This window comes from Anser anser (genome assembly GCF_964211835.1).
Source record: "Anser anser genome assembly, chromosome: 4".
Taxonomy (NCBI): Eukaryota; Metazoa; Chordata; class Aves; order Anseriformes; family Anatidae; genus Anser; species Anser anser.
The window spans coordinates 5,716,177-5,739,473 of record NC_139724.1 but is presented as its reverse complement, the minus strand read 5'-3'; the positions used below and the strand labels follow the sequence as shown (position 1 = coordinate 5,739,473).

The 23,297-nt window shown below is 38.2% G+C and overlaps 1 protein-coding gene across 17 annotated transcripts in view; it reads right to left on the bottom strand.

The window, feature by feature from the left end:
* TBCK (TBC1 domain containing kinase) overlaps window positions 1–23,297 on the bottom strand; it is a 148,061-nt gene that overhangs the window by 40,682 nt on the left and 84,082 nt on the right. For 16 of the 17 annotated variants that reach the window (XR_014584151.1, XR_014584152.1, XR_014584153.1 and 13 more), the window contains 2 exons: window positions 17,436–17,611; window positions 12,709–12,868 (listed from right to left, as the gene is read on the bottom strand). Coding sequence is in view for 11 of the 17 variants with exons in the window: in XM_083835508.1 (XP_083691634.1) it covers window positions 12,709–12,868; window positions 17,436–17,611 (336 nt within the window). In the remaining 6 variants the exon portion in view is untranslated. Of the gene's footprint in view, window positions 1–3; window positions 6,865–12,708; window positions 12,869–17,435; window positions 17,612–23,297 lie in introns of those variants that run through there. The other variant, XM_083835512.1, reaches the window with a different exon arrangement.

Here is a 23,297-nt window from a genome sequence, read left to right as displayed (position 1 = left end):
ACCATTAACATGCTGTGTATCACAGACCGTAAGCCAAAATGAAATGCTTTATGTTACGAAAAGCGAGTTAAACAAAAGAAAGCTTATAAGATTCTAGAGGTTCTTTTTTGCACCAACCAGTCCCACATAGGAATCCAGGCCTGTCTGTTGCAACAGCTGGAAATAATTTGGTGGTTGTGAAAATGTCATACCTGAACCTTACTCATTTTTGCTCAGGCAGGATTTTACCTCATTGTTACAGAATTGTTTAATCTTGGAGTAATCTCTGGAACGCCTCTCAAAGTGTGAAATATCAGGTATTTTCCTCTGGGACAATCTAACTCCTGGATATTCCCAAATGTACAAGCACCACCGTTTGATGGTATAGTCATTTGTTTACCTGTCAAAGTTGTCCAGCATGACTTGATTTCACAGATGTCAGACACTAACTGACACTCTTTCCCTAGGCAAGGTACATGGGGTGAGCAATCCCCCACCTTTCGCAGTCCTTGAAACCCTCTCCCCAGTTAATTCATTCTATAAACCGAACACGGCAGTTGTCAGTTTCCATGTAGCATCTTGATGAAAAATTGCTACACCGCTGAAAGAACATTATTTCGTTCATCACATGTCAAACTTGCCTTCTAAATACTGATTGCAGTACATTAAAAAGCAAGTCACTAAGAATGGATTAATTGGAGAGAATCCACAGCAATTTTACCTTATTTCCAATAGCTGCGAGAAAGACTGGCCTGCCATTCCAGTCTTGCAAATTGTTGCTTTATACCAGGTTGACAAATTAGTACCACTTGTAAAAACAGTAGGTGCTTCCAAATGGGCCATGTAAAACAGTCATACTTCCATTTTCGACTCTTTAAAATGATTCATGATACTATTGCAGAACCCAGTGCAAGCGTGATGTTCAAAATAACTACCTCTCCAGAAACAACATTACCAACTAAAGAACAGCAGTAGGCACCCTGTCCAAACTTGGTACAATGGATTTCCTCTTACATTCACTCTAATTAGCTGTGATAGCGTAACAGATACTAAGGCAGAACAAGATGTACTACATGACTACCTGATTGAGTACAACAACTGAAATAATCTCTTTAAAAGGTAAGAGTTCACAGTAGCAAAGTTTTAACCTCCTTCCATAGCCAGAAATTTTGCTTCACATTGAAGGTATTTAATATAGAGAACTAATTTCTGTACATCTACATGTCAAAACAGCTACTGTATTCCTTTCTTTATGTTTCAGGACAGATTTAACCAGGCAGTGAGCAACCAGTATATGATCTGTGATCACTGAGGACTCATTGTGGCAGAGTAAGAGCTCACGGCAGAATAAGAGACTGAAGTGGATCAGTCAGGATATTTTGGCTGTCATGTCTGTCTGAAGTACTTGCCTAAGGAAGACCAAAAGTAGGTTTGACCATCTCTTCCCTTACTAGTTTGGGTCAGTCAACTCAGGATTCAAAGGATCAAATGGGGGGAAAAAAACACAACACAAAATCCCCACAACACCATCAAACAATCAAAACAGCTAACATTAAAGTTAATCCATATACAGATGCCATTTTGCATGAGAAAAGTAAATGCCATGCTTTCACAGAGGCTCTTTGATGTAGAAGCAGTGTAATTTGCACAGACATTGCACTAGGAAAGTCCACAGTCCATTAATGTGGTGTACAGTTAGAGGCAAATATATTTCCCTTTGTCAAGAGCAGTGCTCAGCTGTGCATGCCATGAGCTCCAAAAATAGTATATACAGTGAAATACTCCTACTGCACACCCCTGCTTCATACATTCATATCTGTCACTTCGCAGTGCTCTCCACCTGTGACTAATGGATAATGCTCTGCCTTGGACTCCATTCAATGCCGCTCACAATTGGCAGAAATGAAAAATGACAACAAGCGTTCAGACTGACAGAAGGCAGTATGTTATTGGCAGAGTACAACGTCCCTTGTGTCAGTAGAGAGATTCCATTTCTGAAAATAAACTGTAAACTTTCCTCCAAATCGTTCCAGGCTCTAGCCATATTATAATTACCATTCCATGTAATCTGAAAATATGCAAATAATTATTTTATATTTAGGGTTTAAGGCCTAAAGACACACTAAGGCCTGTGTCCCACCATATTTTAGAACTGCTTTAGTAACCAAGGTATGGCTAGAAATAACTTTTGTTTACTGCACATGACAAGATTTCTTTATAATCTTATGGTGAAGAGTCTGTCACTTTCTCAAACAGGCTCCACGAAGCAAGCACTGCAGAATCTGTGGCTGTTAGCAAATGGCATGTAGAAAGCACAAGAGACATGATAAGAGGATACACCACAAGATGAACTGGCTTTTTTTTTCCCCTTAAGTTGTCACAGAACTGTCTGCAGTTGTCCACACGGTTTCTGTGAGAAATACAGCAAACGCAGCTCAAAATATTGTATCTGAACATCCAGACGGGGAAAATTCAGCGAGCAGGAAACGTATTAGTATTGCAGTACTGTTGGTACCTCACTACTGTGAGAATTAGCTGCAAGTCAGAGGCGCAGTGGCTTATAAACTGCTATAAGCTGAGAGCTGCCATCAAACTCCAAATATCAGCCTCCATGAACTCTGCAAATACATCTGCCTCTGAAAACGCACTGTGGCTCCGCAATGCAAAGAAGAGAAGAGTCAAGATTTAGCTCACAGGTTAATAGGATTTGATCCAATTAAAGACATTCACACTTCAACTTCCATGTTCCTACACTGTGTTACACAAAATAGAAATAACTTTTGGTAAAGAGTAGATTTAGAAGAAGCAATCGAACTAGTGTAACAGCCTTCCTCCCTAATTAAAGCTTTGACTTTTTATAGTTCTGTTCTAGTATATGTTTGTGCCTTCTTCTCCCAGAGGGAGGAGTCCGTCTGTCGCAGACAAGAAGAGGAGCTTGTTCACCATGTTTCCAAAATGTTCCAGTACCACCTGCTATCTTTCCCTGCCAAAATATCCTGTTGAATTCTGAAAATACTGCAGCTAGTATTTTCAGAACCGAAGCCAGTATTTTCAGGACACACGAAAGTGTTATGTCTGGCACGTGCACTGATGTAGAGGCATGAGAGGAAGGACTATCTGAAATAGCTACACAGACTTCCTCCCTTCATGTTCTTCATTTATGCTGAAATATCAGTAACCTACATCCAAGAAATTAAGAGAGAGAGAGAAGGAAAAAAAATGGTATTTCCCCAAAAAGTTGAAAGAATCAAGAAAGCAAGCCCAAGGTGCTCTTCTGAATTTATACCACAGACTATTTCCGAAGCAGAAACTGTCACCTTGGACTTAACGCCTGGGCTCTATTTCCTTTAGGAGTGCTATCTTAAAGCATCAAACCAGAAACTAAAGAACGGGCACCTGAATATACAGTTTTATTCCACTAACTAACTTGATTTACAGAGGTGCTATTATGACAGAAGATAATATGAGGAGATGAGGAAGTGAGTTACATCAACTTTAGCAACCTGTAAACCACCTACATTTTAAAGAGAGATTTATTGAAACACATAAATGTAGTTCACAGCTAGATTTCTATTATACAGGCTGATTTTAAAAAGAAACGAACCTCAGTCACTTAGAAGGTGATTATGCTTTCTCAGCTGTACAAAGTGCTTGCACTGACATCACTTTGAGATCTGTTTCCCCATACCACCAATGGATCACAGTCCTCTGTAGCGCTTCTGTTTCCATTTAGACAACAACACTACGAAGTACTGGACCCTTTTCTTGGGGAAACGGTGTTACTGCTTATCTGCGGGAGAGGATTAGAAAGATGCCAGAAGACTTTAAGCTTTTTCCTTTCTGTCCTGGGTGGCCTTTCCTCAAAACGCAGTTTCCAAGTAAGTTAGGTTACTCTGTTTTTACTGGCTGCACCTAGAATTTAAATTGAACTTCCTTTTGCTGTTTTCACAGAAAATATTATATATGGAAGGATGAATATGTAAGCGATGTGTTTAACAACTCCTATGCCCCGGCTTTGGTGAAGATTTTGGAAACACCATTCCCCTATTCCATAATACATCAATCACCTCCACATAAAACATCCTGGTGAGTACAACTGAGACAGAAAATTACAATTTACATATGAAAGCAGTAAGCTAAGACTTTTTCACTCACAAAGTCAGGCTTTCAAAAACACAGGCAAGATCAAAGCAAATTTGTATCAAAACCTGGGTAAATATTAAACATTTTACCCTGTATGGGTGTTGCTCTTGATACAAACAGCATGACAGGACCGCTCCGTTAAGTATCATTAAATATCAAGAACCTTAATAATCTGCACAGTTTAAAACGGGAAACTGATATTCACCAAAGGAGCATTTATCAAAATGTTTCTACTACTCTGTTCCAAGCAGTAAAATCACAGCTTTCAAGTGTGCTGGGCGTATTACACTAGGCACATCACACTTTCAGACTGTCTGCAGCAAAGAGCCTTAATAACACCACACAGCTTGAGCAGCATTGTTCCCAGCTCCCTTCAGGCTAGCCACAGGGGTTGTTACGTACACATTATTCACTTTCACAGACATTCCTGTGACAGGTAGTAATTAAAGGGCAAGCTGGGAGGGAAGGAGGAGTAACTTATTGTACCAGGCTATCAAAAAGGACTGCTGTGACCCATGTTATCAGGGTATAAATGTAACATCGTACACCAAAGGAGTCAGAAGAAAGGGAGGTACCTGAGAAGCTGGAAGAGACATTAACCAAATTCTGTAGTATTGCCATCCACTATCATAAGATTGTTTTTTTTTTCCATTTGTAATCACATATTGGACAAACCCGTCAGGGAGTGCAGTCTGCTTTGCTGTATGATTTCAGTAAAGAGTTAGCCAACCTGAAAGCGCATCATGGTCAGAGCTTTTTATAATTATTATTTATTTAAACCAACCTTTTCCACGTGTCAGAAAGCAGACCCAGCACAAGATTAATTTTAGTCAGGTTCTTCTTCTATTAAAAGGTTTCAGGTAAGTGAAAAGGCACTTCAAAACCAAGGTGAGAGAGAGTCACCTGAAGATTCCCAAACCAACAAAACAGTTCCTGGCTAACAGTTATGGTATGAAGTACAAAACACAAGGAGCACAACTTTACGCAGACACATACTATGATTAAAAAAAAAAAATGAAAAAAAGAAAAAAGAGAACTTACTCTAACAAGATCAAGAAAAAAATCTTCCCACAGAGACCTGGCCAAAAAGGAACACTTTCCGTTCCATCAGTACAAAAATACAGCAGAAACTTAAAGCACTTACATGCAAAGATTTGAAAACAAGCCTAGACAAACAGATATTTAATAGCTGGTTTTGGGATAAATTTTACTGAGAAAGTAACAGGAAAGACTCACATTTCTCCAAGTAGAAACTTTTTAACACCTGCATTTTTAATCTTCCATTTAGAAATGTAATATTACACACAAACACACAAAACAGCTGAAAGTGAGAACCTGAAAATGAAAACTCATCTGTAGAGTTTTAGCTGCTGTTAACAGCTTATACTGACCAAAATATAAGCAATGCACCCAATACAGCTGAATAGACTGTAGAATTAAACTGCAAAAAGCGTACCTATCCTATTTTTTGAGCAGCAAACAGAAAAGCTGTTAGTGAAGAGACGCATAACACATAGGGCCTGAACATAAAAAAGAGAGCATGAGTCTCTTTCCCCCTTATATGTCCAAAGAAATTCTGTTCACTTCACTTTATTCTTCACTTCATTTTTAGGATGGCTTTTTTGTAAAATCGTCTAAAGTCTGTCCTAGATGTGGAGAAATGGTCAAAGAAATGCTTGGAAGGACAAAACCTTTCTTTGCACTTTGCTTAATTTTTAGTAACACTAGCCAAATTGAAGTCTTGTGTTTTTTAACCAGAGAGACAGCCGATTAGGCAGCCTACAGCAAATCCATATAAAAACCACCAGCTCTTAGACATTATTGATGGCATACCTACACTGCCAGTTTTGGCCTGTTTCCTCTTAAACTCCAAGATGTAAGTCCTTGATCCTCCCTCCAAATGCACATGTCCTTCCTGTAGCAGGCAGCCAGTTCTCTTCAAAAGCTGGTTCAGAAAAAGTTTAGAGAAGAACAAAACACCTGCCCCAGACAAGCTGTATAGATACTGGAAGTGCCCAATTCACCAATACAACTCTAGCTAGCAATATTCTCATTCAAGTCTCCTGGAGCTGTAACACACCCTTGGTTCATTTCCGTCTCTATTTCAGTTATCACTATTTCTGATTCTCTGAACCAAAATACCAGGAAATATAAAACAGACTATAGAACAGCTGCAGAAAGTGCTTAATCTATGTTATTATGCGGTAGCCCTAAATACTACAGATATGACCTAATCCACACAAGCTCACGCAAGGACTAGGGTGCTCTTTCAGAGGCGCAACCCACAAAGACAGTATGCTCACAGCCAAGACTGACATGCGTGGAAGAAACTTTGGAGCCTGGCAGCCCCACTCCAGCATTTAGGTTTACCATCTCCCACCTTTCCAATCCTTACAGAGCTTCTAGATGGTTGAGAAGAGTTGAGATCCTGCTTGCCAGCATCTCCCAGAAGTCAGACATGTTCTGATAGGAAAAGCTGACGACCCCACAACCACTCATCTCCGAACCATCCAAACCTCTGGGTAGTAAGACAGACAGGTGAGCCAAACAACATCTACATCAACAAACCACCTAAAATTTCCCATAACTGTAACCATTGGTCTCAATACCGATTAAAGAACAGAACCTATGGGAGTTTTAGAAATAGTCTTTCCATGGCACCTACTTCAGAACTGGGAAAGGAACATTCAAATTCTGCTCCTGAGCCTCCATCTTTCATTTTCCCCTCTTCCTCTTTCATACCTAATGAGAAAAGGGGAATATTTAGGTCATTCTCTGCTGTACTTCAGGCACGCCGTGCAAACTAACCAAAGCCACTGATAGGGGCAGAATTAACAACAGCGTAGCACAACTGCTGGCTTGCAGCCCAAGTGCCTTTCTTGGGCTGTGTGAAGAGCAATGTTCTGGCAACAGCAGCTGGGCTAACTTTCTTTTTCTTTCTTAAGAAAAAAACCAAACATGTATACATGTTACAAAAACAAAACCAGACTAGACAAAATACAGACTTTACAGAATAAAATAAGGAAGATACCTCATGTCTTAGGTAGAGAGACAACCAGCAGGATTGCTGCTGATTAATGAAGCCTATCTCTTCTTTAAAGGTGGCAAAAAGACACCTGATGATGTCACTAGGCTCTGAATCTAAACCCAGAGTGCAGGGTGTTGCCTTAACAACTCAACCAGATGAAAAAGCCATTCTGGGAATCGTAAGGAGCCCTTCCTTCTCTGCAAAGAGAAAATACCTTCAGTTTTCATCCCATTTGCTCAATTGCTTTTCTGCTAAGCAACATTTACAAGGAAATGCAGAATACATTAGATAGATAGTGAAAACATCGCAAGAATTTAATTGTCTAATTTCTATTTATTTTCACTCCAAAATTTTCAGTGGGCCCTTCTAAGTAATAGTATTTGTCTTCAGAAGCATGAACGCATCTGCCCTTTAGTATTCTATGTGACACCTAGTTTTCAGACAACCCTATGAAATCTCATGGGTTTCCATTTGTTTTTTAAGACAGGTTTATAAGTAGAAACAAGCTTGAACATGCAGGGACTTGCTTCTCTGGAAAAGCTTCTTTAAAAGGCCTTAACAAAAAAACAACAAAACAAAACACAAAAGTTAACAAAAAAAAAAGCCAACAACAAAAAACCACCACAGCAGTAACTAGACACTTTTACCTATGCATCTCAGCCTTCATATAATAAGAAACAAGAAACACATCTCTGCAGTGTGCTGAGACAATCAGGAACAAGAACACAAGCACAAGGAACTACTTTACATCAATATGGGTCCGAACATGTATTCTACTGCATTCAGCTTTTAAAATTGAAAAAAAATGTATGAGTGGATGGAGAAGACATTTTAGTTTTACATTCTCCAGACTTCTTTTTAAAAAAAACACTTTCAGTTCATATTCACTGTTAAATTATATATGCAGAAAAAAATTGTTTTGGTATCAGTCTCCCAAGTACCATAAAATAAATGTTATCTTTTTTTCTTTACCCAACATTTTTAAGCAAGAGAAAAGATTTTACGTTAATAGATCAGCATCTACATTTAGAGAAAAATGTTACTTCCACATAGAAAGAGCTGCTGTTGTTTTTTTTTCAGGCTAGGACTGTGTTATACAAAAAGAATCTTGAACTTGACCCTCTCCCTCTTGCCTTGAAAAAGGTCAGTAAGATCTCATGGAAATCCTGCACCACTTGCCTTTGCTTTGGAGATAGTTCATATATTTTAAGTATTAGCTACTCCGTGACAACAATGAGACAGACAACTTTGCTTCATTTACTTGTAGAAATTGTCTAGACAATGTATTTATAGCAACATAACTTACCCAGATTTTAAACAAAAGTAACAATCACAAGTTAAAACATTCCCATTTAGAATTTATTACCTTACTATACAGATTTCTTTAAGCTTCAGCATATTGCTTGCCTGCATTTTTTTTTTTTGATGGCCAGAAATAAATGAGTTTCTAGTTATTACACATATTAGAGTCCTATAAACTTTATTCTATTAAACCGTTTCAATTAAAAAAAAGAACAACAGATTTATCTTAACTGTACCACACAAGAAGCAACAAGGCAGGGTCAAAACTGAGCTGCTGCAGCATGACTTAATATCAGATAAGTTATTTCTCCCATCCTAGTTTCAGTTTTCATCACTATAATACAGTCTAAAAGTTGCAAATGGAAGCAGAAAATACCACCTCAAAGTTGGCTAAGGAATGGGAAATGAAGAAGTAATGTCACCCTTCCCCAAAACCCAAACTAATGCCTTTCCTACGTGTCTGTAACTATGATCTACCTTTTCACACACTGTATCTCAGATTTCAAAAATGACAAAAGTCAGGAGAGACAGATTAATGAGCACCAAAATGCTATTTGCTGTGCATGGAAAAAAAAAAAAAAAAGTGTTCCTCTTGAGCACTTGACCATTATACTGCCAACTGTAGTGATTCTTTGTCTGGATTGGAATTTTCAAGGTACTCATATCAGTGGATGTGGGAAAGGGGAATTTAATTCACTTAAGAGATGCTGCAGCTTAATGTATTTAAGTTAACAATCAAAATAGAATCTGGCTGGTTAATTCGAGCATAACACCTTTTATACCGTCTTGAGAGACGAACAAGTTTCTGCTCTGCTAACAAGTGCCTGGAATCCCCTAGGAGAAGAAAGGCCAGCACAACGGGAGAACCAGCCTGAAGGAAGAGACGTGCTGCGGAGCACAAGCGCCAGCCAAGCACCGCTGCACGATGCCCAGTGCAAGTGCCTCTCTGCAAATACCATTGTGCATTCATAAGGCTCTCATGCGCCAGACAACCTATTCATTTAGCTTTCAAGGCAAGCAAATTAAGTTGCTTAACAAGTAGGATTACCCTGTCTTAATTCTGTCCGAAGGAAGTGTTCTGCTAAAGCCAGTCTGGGGCACTGCTGGCTTCTTTGTCTCCTTCTGGAGCAGGGCCACTGTGAAATTTTCTCTTCTCCCTTCTTGCCTATCAAGTTCTAGACAGCTTTTTCTTTCCAATTTAAAAATTTTATCATCTGGCACCAAATCAAATACACAAGACAGAAAAGAAGTGTGAAAATGGAAAAAAGGAGATTTCTACAAGTCTGTTCAATACACTCAACGTTGCCTTTTTTCTTTTATTACTTCAATGGTACCAAGCAGGTTACCAATATGAAATCTAATTGAAAGATTCAACCTCCTAATTACAAATATCCTTATAAATCAACAACATTTTTTGGACACTTTTGACACCCACACAGCCCTGCATAAATTTAAGTAACACATTTGGAGGAGTCAATCTCTGTATTTTTAGTAGAGTAAATATCGGTCAACACTTCTGAAAAATTCTCCTTTACGGTGAAGGAAAAAATTTGTGGCTAATTCATTTTCGACTGGAAATACATAATTCTGTTTAGAAAAGGTATATTTTATGCTGAACATCTTTTAGTGTTACTTTGGATAATACTGTTTTTGTTTCCACACATTCATACTATTAGATTACTGTGCAAAAATTCAAGACAACAATAGTTATTATTTTTGTCTAGTCTCAAGCTAGGTATTTTTGGATTGGTTACGCTCATGAATAGCAGCAGACAGTTCCATGCAACCTGTGCAGAGTAAAACTGAAACTGGCCTAAAAAAAAAACTACAAAAGTAAGAAGCTCTAAGTTCTAGCAACACAGTTCAATTGAGGTTGTTTTATATATATATATAAATATATATATATATACATACACACACACATAACTGTAAATATATATATATTTACAGTTGCATGCAAATGTGGTAACGATTGTCTCAGTTGTAGCAAGACTGTTTAATGATAAGGCAGATTCCTCTTACATGGCTGAAGTGCTTGGACTCACTAAGAACACAAAGTTTTGCAGAAGTGCATAGCAAAGGAAATGTTCGATTTTCCATTTAATGAAACATTTAAAAGTTGAGACAAATCCAAGATTGCATTAGAAGTGTCACTATGTTATACGAGAAAAAAATCTGCTCTTCTTAGCTACAGTGTAACCCACAACCCATACTGTAAAGCCTCTGTCCTGCCTTTCCTGCAGATACTTGTTTCAGGTTGTTTCTCCATTCTGTTCTAGACATAACACTTACAGTGTTTCTCTGTTTCAGATTCAACTTTTCTGACTGGTCCTGCAAAAAAACGCCCAGAAAATGACTAGCTAGTATGTGGGTTATCTTTCATAAAGACAGTCATTACTGAAAATGAATGCATTTTGTTTTTTCTTTTCCCATTCCTCTGGAGGTTAGCGAACAGTAAGACTCTTAGTGAGATAAATTAGGATGTTCAGTGATTTAAAATGTAATTATTGAAAGCTGCTGCATAGCCCACCATCAAAGGTGTCAAGTGTCCATTAAATCATCTCCACTTGGCACTTAGCATTTTATGCATTTTGTATTTATTCCGCTGAGGGGCAATTTATGCATTCAGCATTTAGTGAGCCATTGTGATTATTCAAATTGATTGATTTCACGTTGAAATATTTATCACGGACTTACCCAGGTCTAATACAGAAACCTAGATACTCATGGACTGAAACTATTTATTTGATGTGCTGTACAGTCTGTTTTATACCACCTCTGCTACTGTTTAAAAAATATGATACATATTGACTTGTGGAAAACGGACTCCACAATCAGTAAGATAGTAAAGTAGGTATGTTTATTCAGCGCTGGCAGCACGGGGGGGTAGTCCGGCCAAAGTCGTGCGCGCCTGACGCGGCAACCTGCCTTGGTTATATGCAGTAAAGAGTTACATATGCATGAAGTTTCACAATACGCCTATACATATTCATAACCTGTCCCTGCTTCATATTAAAATTAGTTCCAAGGAGTCATTTCCATAAACTCCTCCCATCTGCGCTTGCGCAGTGTATTCTGGTGGTGGTCTTTGGGGGTCATGGGCATGAAGATTGGTGACTCTTCCTCGTCACCGCTAGCTGACCTCTTGTCTTTGCACAGACTCAGTTGCTCCTTGGCTCTTGTCCATCTGCAGGACCAGTTTCTACCAGTTTCCTAAGATAGGCTCACTCTCTTATTAGGAGACTGACCTTGGTAAGGGGCCCAAGGCTTCTTCCTTTAGTTAATTTGCACAATGCACCATAGTTAGCAAAGACACTAAGTAGCATCCTAGTTCAATGCCGTCAGCGCTCCGTCTCTACTTGATAAGATTCTCCTAACTCCCTCTCTCAATATCACTAGTTCATTTTCTAAATGATGAAACATAGGTTAACGAAAGAAATTTCTCATGATACTTACAACTCCCTATATGCATAAAAAACACAACAAAACTTTTGTTATGCAGATGAGTTCTTGCCTTCTGAGTAAATAAGCTTAAGAGATTGTGGTGAACTAAAGGTATACTGAACCCAAAAGCACACCTTTGCAGAAAAATATGTTCACTTCACCGGAGACAAAGAATAGCAACAGAAATAATTCTATTTATTATACTGCTGGTTCACAACACCATTAAAAATTTATAGAAATGAGCAGGTAAATCCCAATATCCTCCACCATCTAGTCAAAGTATCATATGGAAGATAGCTGTATGAACCATTCTTCTCTTAATTGAGTAGAATTACCTAAGCCAAATGATTCTATAAAATTAATCAATATGCTATTTCTTACTTGGAGAATATGAACTGTATCTTATTTCCTTTGGAGTTCACATGCAACATGCATGTTGCTCCCTACTTACCTTGTATATGCTTAATAACACTGCAAAAAGTAAATGTTAAACCCAAGTCACTTTTGAAAAACAGATCTTACTGGTGCACGTTAGAAGTGATGTCACTTTCATAACATTCCAACATAAAGATTTTAAAGGTGAAAAAATGCTACATAATTCACTTCAAAATGTTAACTTTCTCAGATGTTGACCACTGTAAATATCTCTGTCTAGAAGCAGAACCTATCACCCCCCCCACCCCAAATCCTGTGGTGATATCCAGTTACTAACGCCGAAATTATCCAGACTATAGTATTTATGATTACTGTACGCATTAATTCCTGTGATGTATTTCTAAATATAAACATATATATTATAGCAACAGACTTACAGCAGCTGTGTTCTTCACTGCATTTCCTACGATCACCACAACTCTTCCTTTAAAGCTCTGGAGCGTGGCAGTTGCTGGGCACTGGATGAGATCTCCTTCCGCAGTAAATGCTGATGCAAATGGGACATTGATGCTGCCAGAAATGTGGCCACGGTTAAAGCTTAGGAAGAACGGTTAAGGACATCTGAAAGGCAGAGAAATGCGTGGCACGCGCACAGCAGTAGGATGAACCTGCTCTTCATCCTGGCTGATGTGATACAACAATGCTGGTCTTTTGTCTTGGTATATTTTGACAAACCTCTGTTACTACTTACACAGAGACAAAACAATTTCTGACACTACACAGAAAAATGGAGAGAATCAAGAGTTTGTTTCATAAAAGATACAGCATGGCACTACAGGAACTGATCTGTTAAATGCAACGGTACTAAGGACCCAGTATTTACAGTATGCACATTTCTGGGGGTTTTACTTCAAACCAGCTGCTCTAGTCCTATCACAGGAACCAAATATCAGTGAGCAGCTGGAGCATCCTTTCCAAAGGAGTTTTATGCAAATTTACTTAAAATGAGAACCATTACTAAATGGGGATTATTGGGAAATTTTCTTAAACTTCCTGCCAACTCCTCGCAAGCCCCCTATGATTCTGATCCAAAGAGAATCATTTATATTTACCTGCAATCCCAATACCAGTGAGTATGTATTGGGTCTTACGCAGAAAATAGTTAATACATGAATGCCAGCAATGCTGAGATGTAGTTAAATTGTGCTTTACTCTCAGAGGGTGATTGTTCAGTGAGATTTTCTGAACAAGTAATGAATGTGAAAGTCTCCTCAATAAAAATTCAGCTGGATCACTACTACTTAGCTTTTACTGAATTTCCAAAAAGTGTCAAGACCTTAACAAACCTCTGAATTACTTTTATAGACTGTATGCACATTCATGGAATACTTCCTACCCCAACAGTAAATAAGAAAAGCTTTGAAGAGCTGGGAAACTGCAAGCTTCTGTGAAAATATACACAATGTCAAATATCCAGATTAGTCACCCTTTATTACCATACTTGCAGAAAGCTACTAGATTTGATTATAAATCCTAGAATTCCTGTTTTTAAAGGAGCAGCCTTAAATGGAGGTAAGATTTAGCTGACTTAGCTTAATACTAATATTCATTTCTAGTGATTTCTGTAAGTCTCAGCTTTATGTTCATCATTACTATCATGTGGGAAAAAACACAGCTCTGTTAAAACATCTGAAACAACAAAGACAATCACATACCATCCATTAATATTATCAGTTTATTACTGTTTGGTAAGGGAAAATTATGACATCCCTTCCTTCACCATTTCGGGGGTGCAGATGTACATCCCTCCCCACCCTTAATTTATAACTGCATCATTCTGATAGCTACTAACCAGGGTAAAAGGTCTGAAATGACATTTATTTACACAGAATGTGACTGTGGATATACTTAGCAGCTTATGCTCATGCCACTGAGTGTGCCTAAATGCTCAGAGAAACTTAACTTTTTTTTTTTTTAAAAAAAAAAAAAGAAATACATTTGCCAACATTATCACCTAACTTGATAGGTCCAAACTGTAGTTGTCATTCATGTTCTCCTTAATCTTAAGTGACCATCTTAAACATTCTGCTACTAACTAACAAAAAGACCGAGATTTTGTGTTACAGACTTAGAGACCATAAAGTATGTCACTACAACTTTCATAGCAGGAACGAAAAGGTGACAGTATTTCTGTTAACATACTTAATAAAATGAGGCTTAGACAGAACTGCTGGCCAGAAACACTGCTTTGAGCATATTACCTTTTCATTAGAAAGTCTTCTGTTACAAAGCTGTCCACGGGGAAAAAGGGTCACTAGCTGTTGGTCTTGTAATATGAGCTTCATTATAAAACAATGCCGTAGCTTTCAAGTTCATCCTAATATAAAATATGAATCATGTTTGATGCTTACTGAAAGTTCTCTCATGCTTTTTTCAAATCACACTGAAACCGAAGTGGAAGAGGGAAGTTTAGCATGACAGGCATAGATATTGAAAAAGATAAACAACAAAACATGAGAAGTGATCATATTTTTGAAATGGCTCAAAGTGGTCTGTCATGTTTGAAAACAACTACCACAGCAAAATACACCCTGTCTGATCCTGTTGCACAGTTTGTTGATAGTTTCTGAAGACAAAAGACTGTTTCTGTACTGCAAGAATAAGACAGTGAACACATTATTCCTATGGTTTCCTATGTATATTCAGAATTGATGCCAGTTTAATAGTATTCTATAGACCGTAAGTTTCTTCTACAACTGACATAAAAAATAAATCATTTGTGGGGTAATTTTATTACCGACCAGGCAGATGTTTCTAAAATGACATACCCTACCTCCTAACACCTGGAATATTCAAGTCAACCCGATACTTAAAAGGCAGGTTACAAGCAGAAGTAAGTAGGTCTTTCTGCACTGAATCACACCTTACTCTATCACCACAGACTCCAACCATGCTGAAACAACAGCAGCAGTGATTAAAATGTGCTGTTTGAACTACAGAGATTTTCTCTCTCCAGCATGCCTCCTCATTCATGAAATATAAAGTGAAAGACTGATTAAAAGTTTTGTAATACGAAAAATTAGCTCACAAAACCACTTCACAGCAGTCAAATGATTTTCAAATAATTGAAATTTTGAATCTACTCCACATGAATAGAATAGGATTAGTACAACAGTAGAGTAAAACCTATTATCAAGCTATTAGGAAGGCTACAGAAACACTTAAACAAGCACCTTGCCTTTGATCTTGATTGTAATACAAATAAATCCATTACTGTACACAGATAATAGTCTTTCAGTACAATGATTATAGTCTAGGCATTTTATATTACTTGCTTTCCACCTGCTTTCTCCTTGATGATTTCTAGTAAGCAGCTTAAATAATTAACACCACTATGATGCATGTTGTAACAAAAACATTATTTAACTCAGTAGTATCAAAGCTTTTTATACAGTAGCAATAACCTTTCAGAGCTTTTAATTCCAGGGCTTTCTCTTTTAAACTTTTTTTCTCTCGATAGAGGAATGATCTCTTGGAACACAGACTCAAAAAGAACAAAAAGCCAGGAGAATCACATTTTCAACAGGCTAATTCCGGGAGAAAAATAGGCCACAGAAGTCTAGAAAATAGTCAGACTAATGACATTCTACTTAATTGGAAACCTTAACTAATGAATGAAATAATTACATGCAAACAAACCAAAAAAAAAAACCAAACTTTTTTTTTGTATTCCTTTGACCACTTTGTTTTATCTATGCAGCAGACCACATTACAGGTTCAAGTATGGCTTACAATAAAGTTGTAACTCCCTGAAAATAAGAGTTTTTATCTAGAATAATCAAGTTATACTACTCTCTTTATTATGTAAATAATATATTTACACCTATTTACACAGTAAAAATTGTATTTAAGTTTTTACTATATATTTTAGCCCAAATATTTGGCATTGATTCACCATTAGAGGGAAATAATATGATCCATCTAAGAACTTCAACAGTAACCATACTTTTCCTTTTAGAAAGTATGGAAGCTTATAACTCTTGGACATTCACTTCATTGTCTAGTATTTATTCTTTTCTCATACACATGCAGTCTGTTATCAGACACAGGAAAGTTTTTTCCCAGTGGCTGAATCTGTCACTGGAGATCTTTAATAAGCCAGACATCAGTAATATGAATGGTCCTCCTTTTTTTGGAAGCAGAAGTTGGACTAAGACTCCTGATTCTTTTATTATTTTTCTACCGAGAACTGTTCGATCCTTACAAATTACAGCTTGTTACACAGCAAACTAAGAGTACCCCTCCTGGCAAAAGCAACAATCTACATCACCTTTACTATTATGAAAGGAGCAGTACTTAAAAATGATATAAACAATAACAAGTATATTCTCAATACTCCCATAGAACATTGAGAGTTACCTTAAATAAAAACATGTAATTGTTCCCACTTTTAGATGGATGTTGATGAACATGTGTGTTCCTGGCAAAACGCATCTGGTAAGAAGGAATTCCCCTTCCAAAAAACAAGTGAACCCAGCCCCTTAACTATGCCAATACAGAAAAACAATTAAAAAATCCCCCCACACGCGAAGTACTATGTATTTGAAAAAGAACAGAAGAGTACGGTGTAGACAGGGTAGCAATCCTGATATAAATATAGCTTCAAGATACGTTTAAGCTGGTTATAAGCAAACTAGATGACAAGTTAGGACAGTCATTGGACTACACTACCTGACAGTAGTGAGAAGGCACTCAGTAGAGAACTGACTTTCCACTGAGCTCATGTGCTTTGCCAGTCCCTATCAACTCTTCTCCACTTCCCTTCCACTAACTTGGAAAGTCTCCCACACTTCCAAAATATTGGTCATGTTCAGTGAGGAAGGTCTGCTAACAACACCTATCAGCACCTTTATACCTATTGGTACAAAGTGGCTTCATTACAACCACAGCCTCAAGTATGAAGGTAAAAATACATCCGTACTCTTCTCTACAAACCAGGACTCCCCTCGACAAAAAAAAAATCAGCCTTCAGTCCTTCCACTGTACCTGGACACATCCCTTCCCATTTTTTTTACCATTCCAATATTACACTGCCTGCAGACAAAGAGAAGGTAATTGATGCAAGCATGATTTGGCAAGACCAGCACTTGGATTTGAAGGATACTCTTCACTGTTACGAATGTCCACCACCAGCAGCTTTGGTTTGCTAGGCTTTGTTTTCTTTACAGGTGTTTTGGAATGACTAGGTCCCGTCAATTCACACAGGTCAATCAGGTCTTCTGCTGAAATACGTGGTGACACCTCTGCTTTCAGGTCATCCAGCTTGATAGAATCCCTAGACTTTAAAAGGAGAAAAATAATATTAAAGGTGATACAATTAAAGACATAACATTCTTTGAATCCCCTACTTATTTGACAACCTCAGAGTATAACAAGCCAGTTAGACAGAAACTCTGAAGTAATCAGAGTTGGACTATCCATACAGAAAAGCTCCAGAGCAGCGCAAAATGCCTATCCAAGAAATACAGCCCTATTTTCTTTTGAAGTAGTTTGAAAATAAAATTCTTCAATGATCAGTGCAAACTGTTTTGTGATTTGTTAATGCAAAATTCACCAAGGCTGAGGGGCTCAGAAAACTCACAGAACATTTCTCAGCATCGGAAGAAGTGATAGCCAAACTGGCTATGAAGCACCCTCTGAGAAGACAAGCTGAAATGGCTAAGGCTTAGAGAATGAAAGAACGGTAGCACCTGGAGACTTGGCACAGAAACTGCAGGAACGTCACTGTAAGCTACAGAACTATCTAAGCATTAGGTGCAACCTTCAGCCCAAAGACCAGACCAAGATCAGGACACCAGAAATATTAAAAATAGTCCTATATAACCTTTCTTGATCCTTCTGTCTCCATGTCTTGGCAGACATGCAAAATGCCCTAAATCTTTCACTGTATATTTTAAAATACCATGGAATTTCCCCTGTTTAAAACATATAGAGTTACTTTTGAATAAAACCAAACTTGAAGAAACAACAAAACATCATAAAGCAAAAAATCTGTTCCTTTTTCTTTAGTAGGGTATCACACCCGGTAATATTCCAACAACTACTTTAATAATACTTAAATTGTTGTTCATAAGAGAACCTTCATTGTGAATTATCTCAGAAATATTCCTAAACAGTAACATTTCTGCAGTGCTTTCCTCAATTCATGTTCTTAAAAGCTCACACACTTCTAAACAAAGCAAAAAAAATATTATCCCCCTTATTTTTGTAAATAATAAAGAATGTAGATATCCTGTACTTTAATAACTGCCAACACATACAAAACTCTGAACCGCAACAGAAAAAATACATCTTGTGATGACCACGTTGTAAAGTGTTTGAAGAAACTTTTTGTCCTTCCTTCAGGTTGTTTTACATGCTGAAACTACGTGCCATTACAATTACACTTGCATCCAAAAGAACTAGAAGATCCTTCATTAACTGTTGAAAGTGCAAGTTTTGAAAACTTTCATACACTATGCAATTAAAAATACATCAGCATGCGCCATGGTGTTAAGGAGTTAATAAATTGCACTTATTTATAGTCTTCTGCAGGAAGATTTTATTTTCTGTTATCGCCATTGCCTCAATCTGAAAAATCACAGGTAAATTTTAAAGCAGCTTATTTTCATTATGCTTTAATCCAGCAGATACAGAGTTAACACGTTGGCTATGTATACAAAAAAACATTATGGAACTCAACTTACTCCGAGAGTTAGGTACATCAAAGATAGGCTTATAGAGCTTTGTCATCTTAAAACACCACTGGTTTGTCTTGTGCAACTGTTAAAAGCTCCTATTGTGCAGAAGGTCAAACAGAGGCAAAAGCTGTTTATAAGCAAGTCTACAGCTGTTCCCAGTGAGTTTTTCTGGCTTGTCAACAGACAGGAACAAACAGAATAGCTAGGATATGTTACAGGGAGCATCTTCTGAAAGACCTTCAGACTGTATTGTCTTATTCTTGAGGAAGACGACAAACGAAATAGTCAATCATTTCATCATAAAGATCTGTTCATACACTCCATAGTTGTTCAGAACATGAGCACAGGCATACAGAGATCGACTATGGAGAGCCAAAAAAAAAAAAAAAAAGAGGACAGCCTCAAATATAATGTTACAGTGAGAAATTACAAATATAATGTTACTTTTGAGAATGAGTACATATAGCACAGTCAAAATATATTCTGGTATGACAGTACCAAATTTTCTCCTTTGAAAAAACAATTCCATGTCACCTAGTTTTAGATTGCAGCAGTCACACAGATTCAAGAAACTATGTATACATAAAAAATTTCAAGAGAAAGAGAGTAATGTGCTGAGGGAAACAGGCATTACTAATTAGCAATAGCTTAACTAACTTATTAGCTCTAGCTTTTTTTTTTTTCTTCCAGTTCTAAACAATATTAATTTCACATTTAATCTGAGGACTATTCCAACTCTAGAGAAGAAGGCCATGAACATACTAAGGAGAACACAGGCGTACACATTTTTCTGAGGTATGTCCCAGCAAAAGACTTCCTAGACGCTCCTTGTGCAGTTATAGACACCTTTACTGTAACACAGATTATCAAAATGTACTCAAAATTACAGACAGAATCTTTAGGTATGCTTCAGGGAATGTATCAGCCCACCAAACTGGCTTTTCTGTTGTACACAAACACATTTAAAACACAAGAACTTCCAAATTGCTAGTCTCAGCACCTAACGTCCTCCCAGGTTCAGGATAATAGAGGTCACAATGCTTTATAATCAGAAAGATGCTTGAGTTTCTAGATAACATATTATGTATTTCAACAGAACAGACCAACACCCAAGGGAGACCTGTTTCAACAAAAATACGAGCGTGACAGAGGACACAGCCGCCTCCCAGTTGCTGTAGAATCCCACCTGCCAGGGTGCACCTGCATTTCCCCAGGAGGAGTCCATGAAAAAGAGTTGGATCAAAGGGGAGGAGGAAAAGGAACACAGTCAAACTCTTCTGACAAACTTCAGACTTGTCAAATGAATTCAACAGTCCATGTCTAGAAAAGTCGCATCAGACAAGTTTTTAACATCCAAGAAAGTTAGCAATGTAGAAAAGTAGTGATTACATAAATACACTTCATTTGTCTGATGACTAAAGCTAGCTGGCATCACTACACCCTCCTCAAGCAACAGCTTCTGCTTCAAGAGGACATTTGTGGAGCAATACCAAGGAAGGAAAGTAAGGAAGTCCACTGCAAAAAGAATTCAAGCCTTGAAGGGGAAACTGATGGTTGCTGGTAACAACAAACACTCAGCCACGTCAGGAGTTATATAAGCAGATTATGCCAGTGAAGTTGGCTGTTATGACCTGAATTGGGTCTTCTGGAGAAACATTTACACTGTGATGGACCCTAACTACACAACCACTTCCTACTTTAATTTATTCAATTCTCATTCCACATATAGGATGAATACCTCAGGAAATAATAAGTTTATGAAGAAAGCATGAAGTCTATGAAGTCTACAACAGAAAGCAAAATTGTCAAAAAAAACTCCCTTATGATAACACAAAAACATTTTCCCCCTGTTTACAAAGTGTGAAGTCACAAGAAGGGTTCTACAGGCAGACACTATCTGTACTGTGAAAAAGTTTTTAATAACTAGGACGAGCTTTTTTTTTTTCTCCCATTAACTGGGTCATAAGTACGGAGAAACATTCAACTGTGAACCTTACAACTGTCTTTGTCATAATTTTAGTTATAATTTTGCCTTTTTTTTTCCTCCTGATCTAGGGTGTCCAGTTCTGCCTATACGGTCTATTTTGTGTTACAATATCTCTATATAAGTTTTGTGCAAAGCTCTAGCCTAAAGCTCCTTGACAGACTTCTGGGAAAGAGAACTGCTGAATCAATTCTCTCCAGTAACAGCTGTTTTATCAGACTAATTTATTTCCTTGAAATTGCAAAGTGAAATACATGCATGCACTTATAAGATCATACTTCCTAATTATATTTAAAAATATGACTTCATCTGAGGTATCTTGTAACAACTCTATTTCATATCAGACACTTTCCCTACCTTCCTGTCAGTCAGCTCAAGCTAAACAAGGCTAACACCACGGTGTCACGTGACGCCACAACCTCCCTGGGCAACTCTTTCCAACGCCTGACTACCCTTTCTGAGAGGAAATGTCTCCTAATTTCTAACCTAAACCTCCCCTGGCCATTCCTTCTCGTCCTATCACTAGTTACTTGTGAGAAGAGGCCGACCCCCAGCTCCCCACACCTTCCTTTCAGGCAGTTGTAGAGAGCAGTGAGGTCTCCCCTGAGCCTCCTCTTCTCCAGACTAAACAACCCCAGCTCCCTCAGCCGCTCCTCACAGGATTTGTGTCCCAGGCCCCTCACCAGTTTTGTAGCCTTGTCTGGGCACGCTCCAGGGCCTCGATGTCCTTCTTGTACTGAAGGGCCCAAAGCTGAACACAGCACTCAAGGTGTGGCCTCACCAAAGAGGAGTACAAGGGGACGATCACCTCCCTGCTCCTGCTGGCTACATTATTCCTGATACAAGCCAGGATCCCCTTGGCCTTCTCGGCCACCTGGGCACGCTGCCAGCTCATGTTCAGGCAAGCACTGATCAGCACCCCCAGAGCCTTTTCCTCTGCACAGCTTTCGAGCCACTCTGCCCCGAGCCCATAGTGCTGCATGGCCTCCTCACACCTCCTCGTCATACCACCATCCTGCTATGTACACCTGCAGTTTGGCACTGGACTTGAGGCTGTCTCAGCCCCTAACCACCCAAACTTTGTGGATTCTTCTGAACTTTTCGCACCTTCCCTGCTCTTCTCCACATCAGTGCTCAAGCTGTGGCCTACCTTACCTCAGGGATTACCCTCTTTGCTTTAGCCCAGCCAAACATTTAAGAGGAGGTGCAAGAGAAGGTGGCTGACACAGAGACTTCAGCATATCTTACCTTTGGGGGTGAATCTTACTTTAGACTAGTCAGGTATACGAAGCTGTTCCTCAGAGAAGACCAGCATGATACAGGGAAAAGAGCACTTCAACCAAAGTTTGAGAGATCTCGTTGTCTCCCAGAAGTTTCCCTGACAACACCCTAAGTACTTGCAAAGTAAAGAATTTACTCTTCTCACCTCATTAATTTTTAAATAGGCCTGGGAATTGCTAAGCCATGTGCACTTACTGCTCTTAATAACAAGAAATGGGCATTATGAATTAATTTTTTTTTTTTTTAATATTAGAACTAAAGCTGCTTATACATTCTCAAATTAGAAGTCAAGCTTCAAAAAGATTAAAGCACTCCAGGACATGTGGCTGGTGCAATCATAGCTCCTATCTATTTTTCCATTAGCCTGTAATCTCTTACAGACATTTCACCCTTGCTATTAAATGAAGATACACACTTTGGAGAAAATAAGCAAGTATCTTTAGTTCTGCTGAACTTGAACTTAACAGTCCCATCTGATAAACACAGGAGCTATAAAGCAACTTTTTATCCATGGAAAGGATAGCTTTATCTAAATAGAAGCAGGGCTCCTGCGCTTTTGTCTTTGAAGTTGGCATAGCTTGCTGCAACGAATCTAATACAGAAGGAACTTCAGCCTGAAAGTCAGTATGATTAAAATCTGGGGTTCAAGCAAAATATTCTTTTCATAGTTCCCAAGTTCTTCATAAGGAAACATTCTTCATGGACAATGTCATTGCATGTTTCTGGAACGTAACATTTTGCTTCTGAAATCAGCGTATGCATGTACAACTGGGAATAAGTAGTAAATAACGTTTTCAAACCAGCTTAGAAGAAAAGTTTTAAAAGGTATCTGAAGAATTGATGGAACAAAACCAAACGAATGCGGATTCACACAGCAACCACAAACAGATGCAACTCTGAATCAAACATCACATCAGTCTGTAGCAAAGGTGTTGCTTTTGTGCTTGGTTTTAAGTATCAGTAATGGAAGAAGGCTTAGGTAATGTTGAAGTGATTTCCATGTAAACATAATATTCAAGGT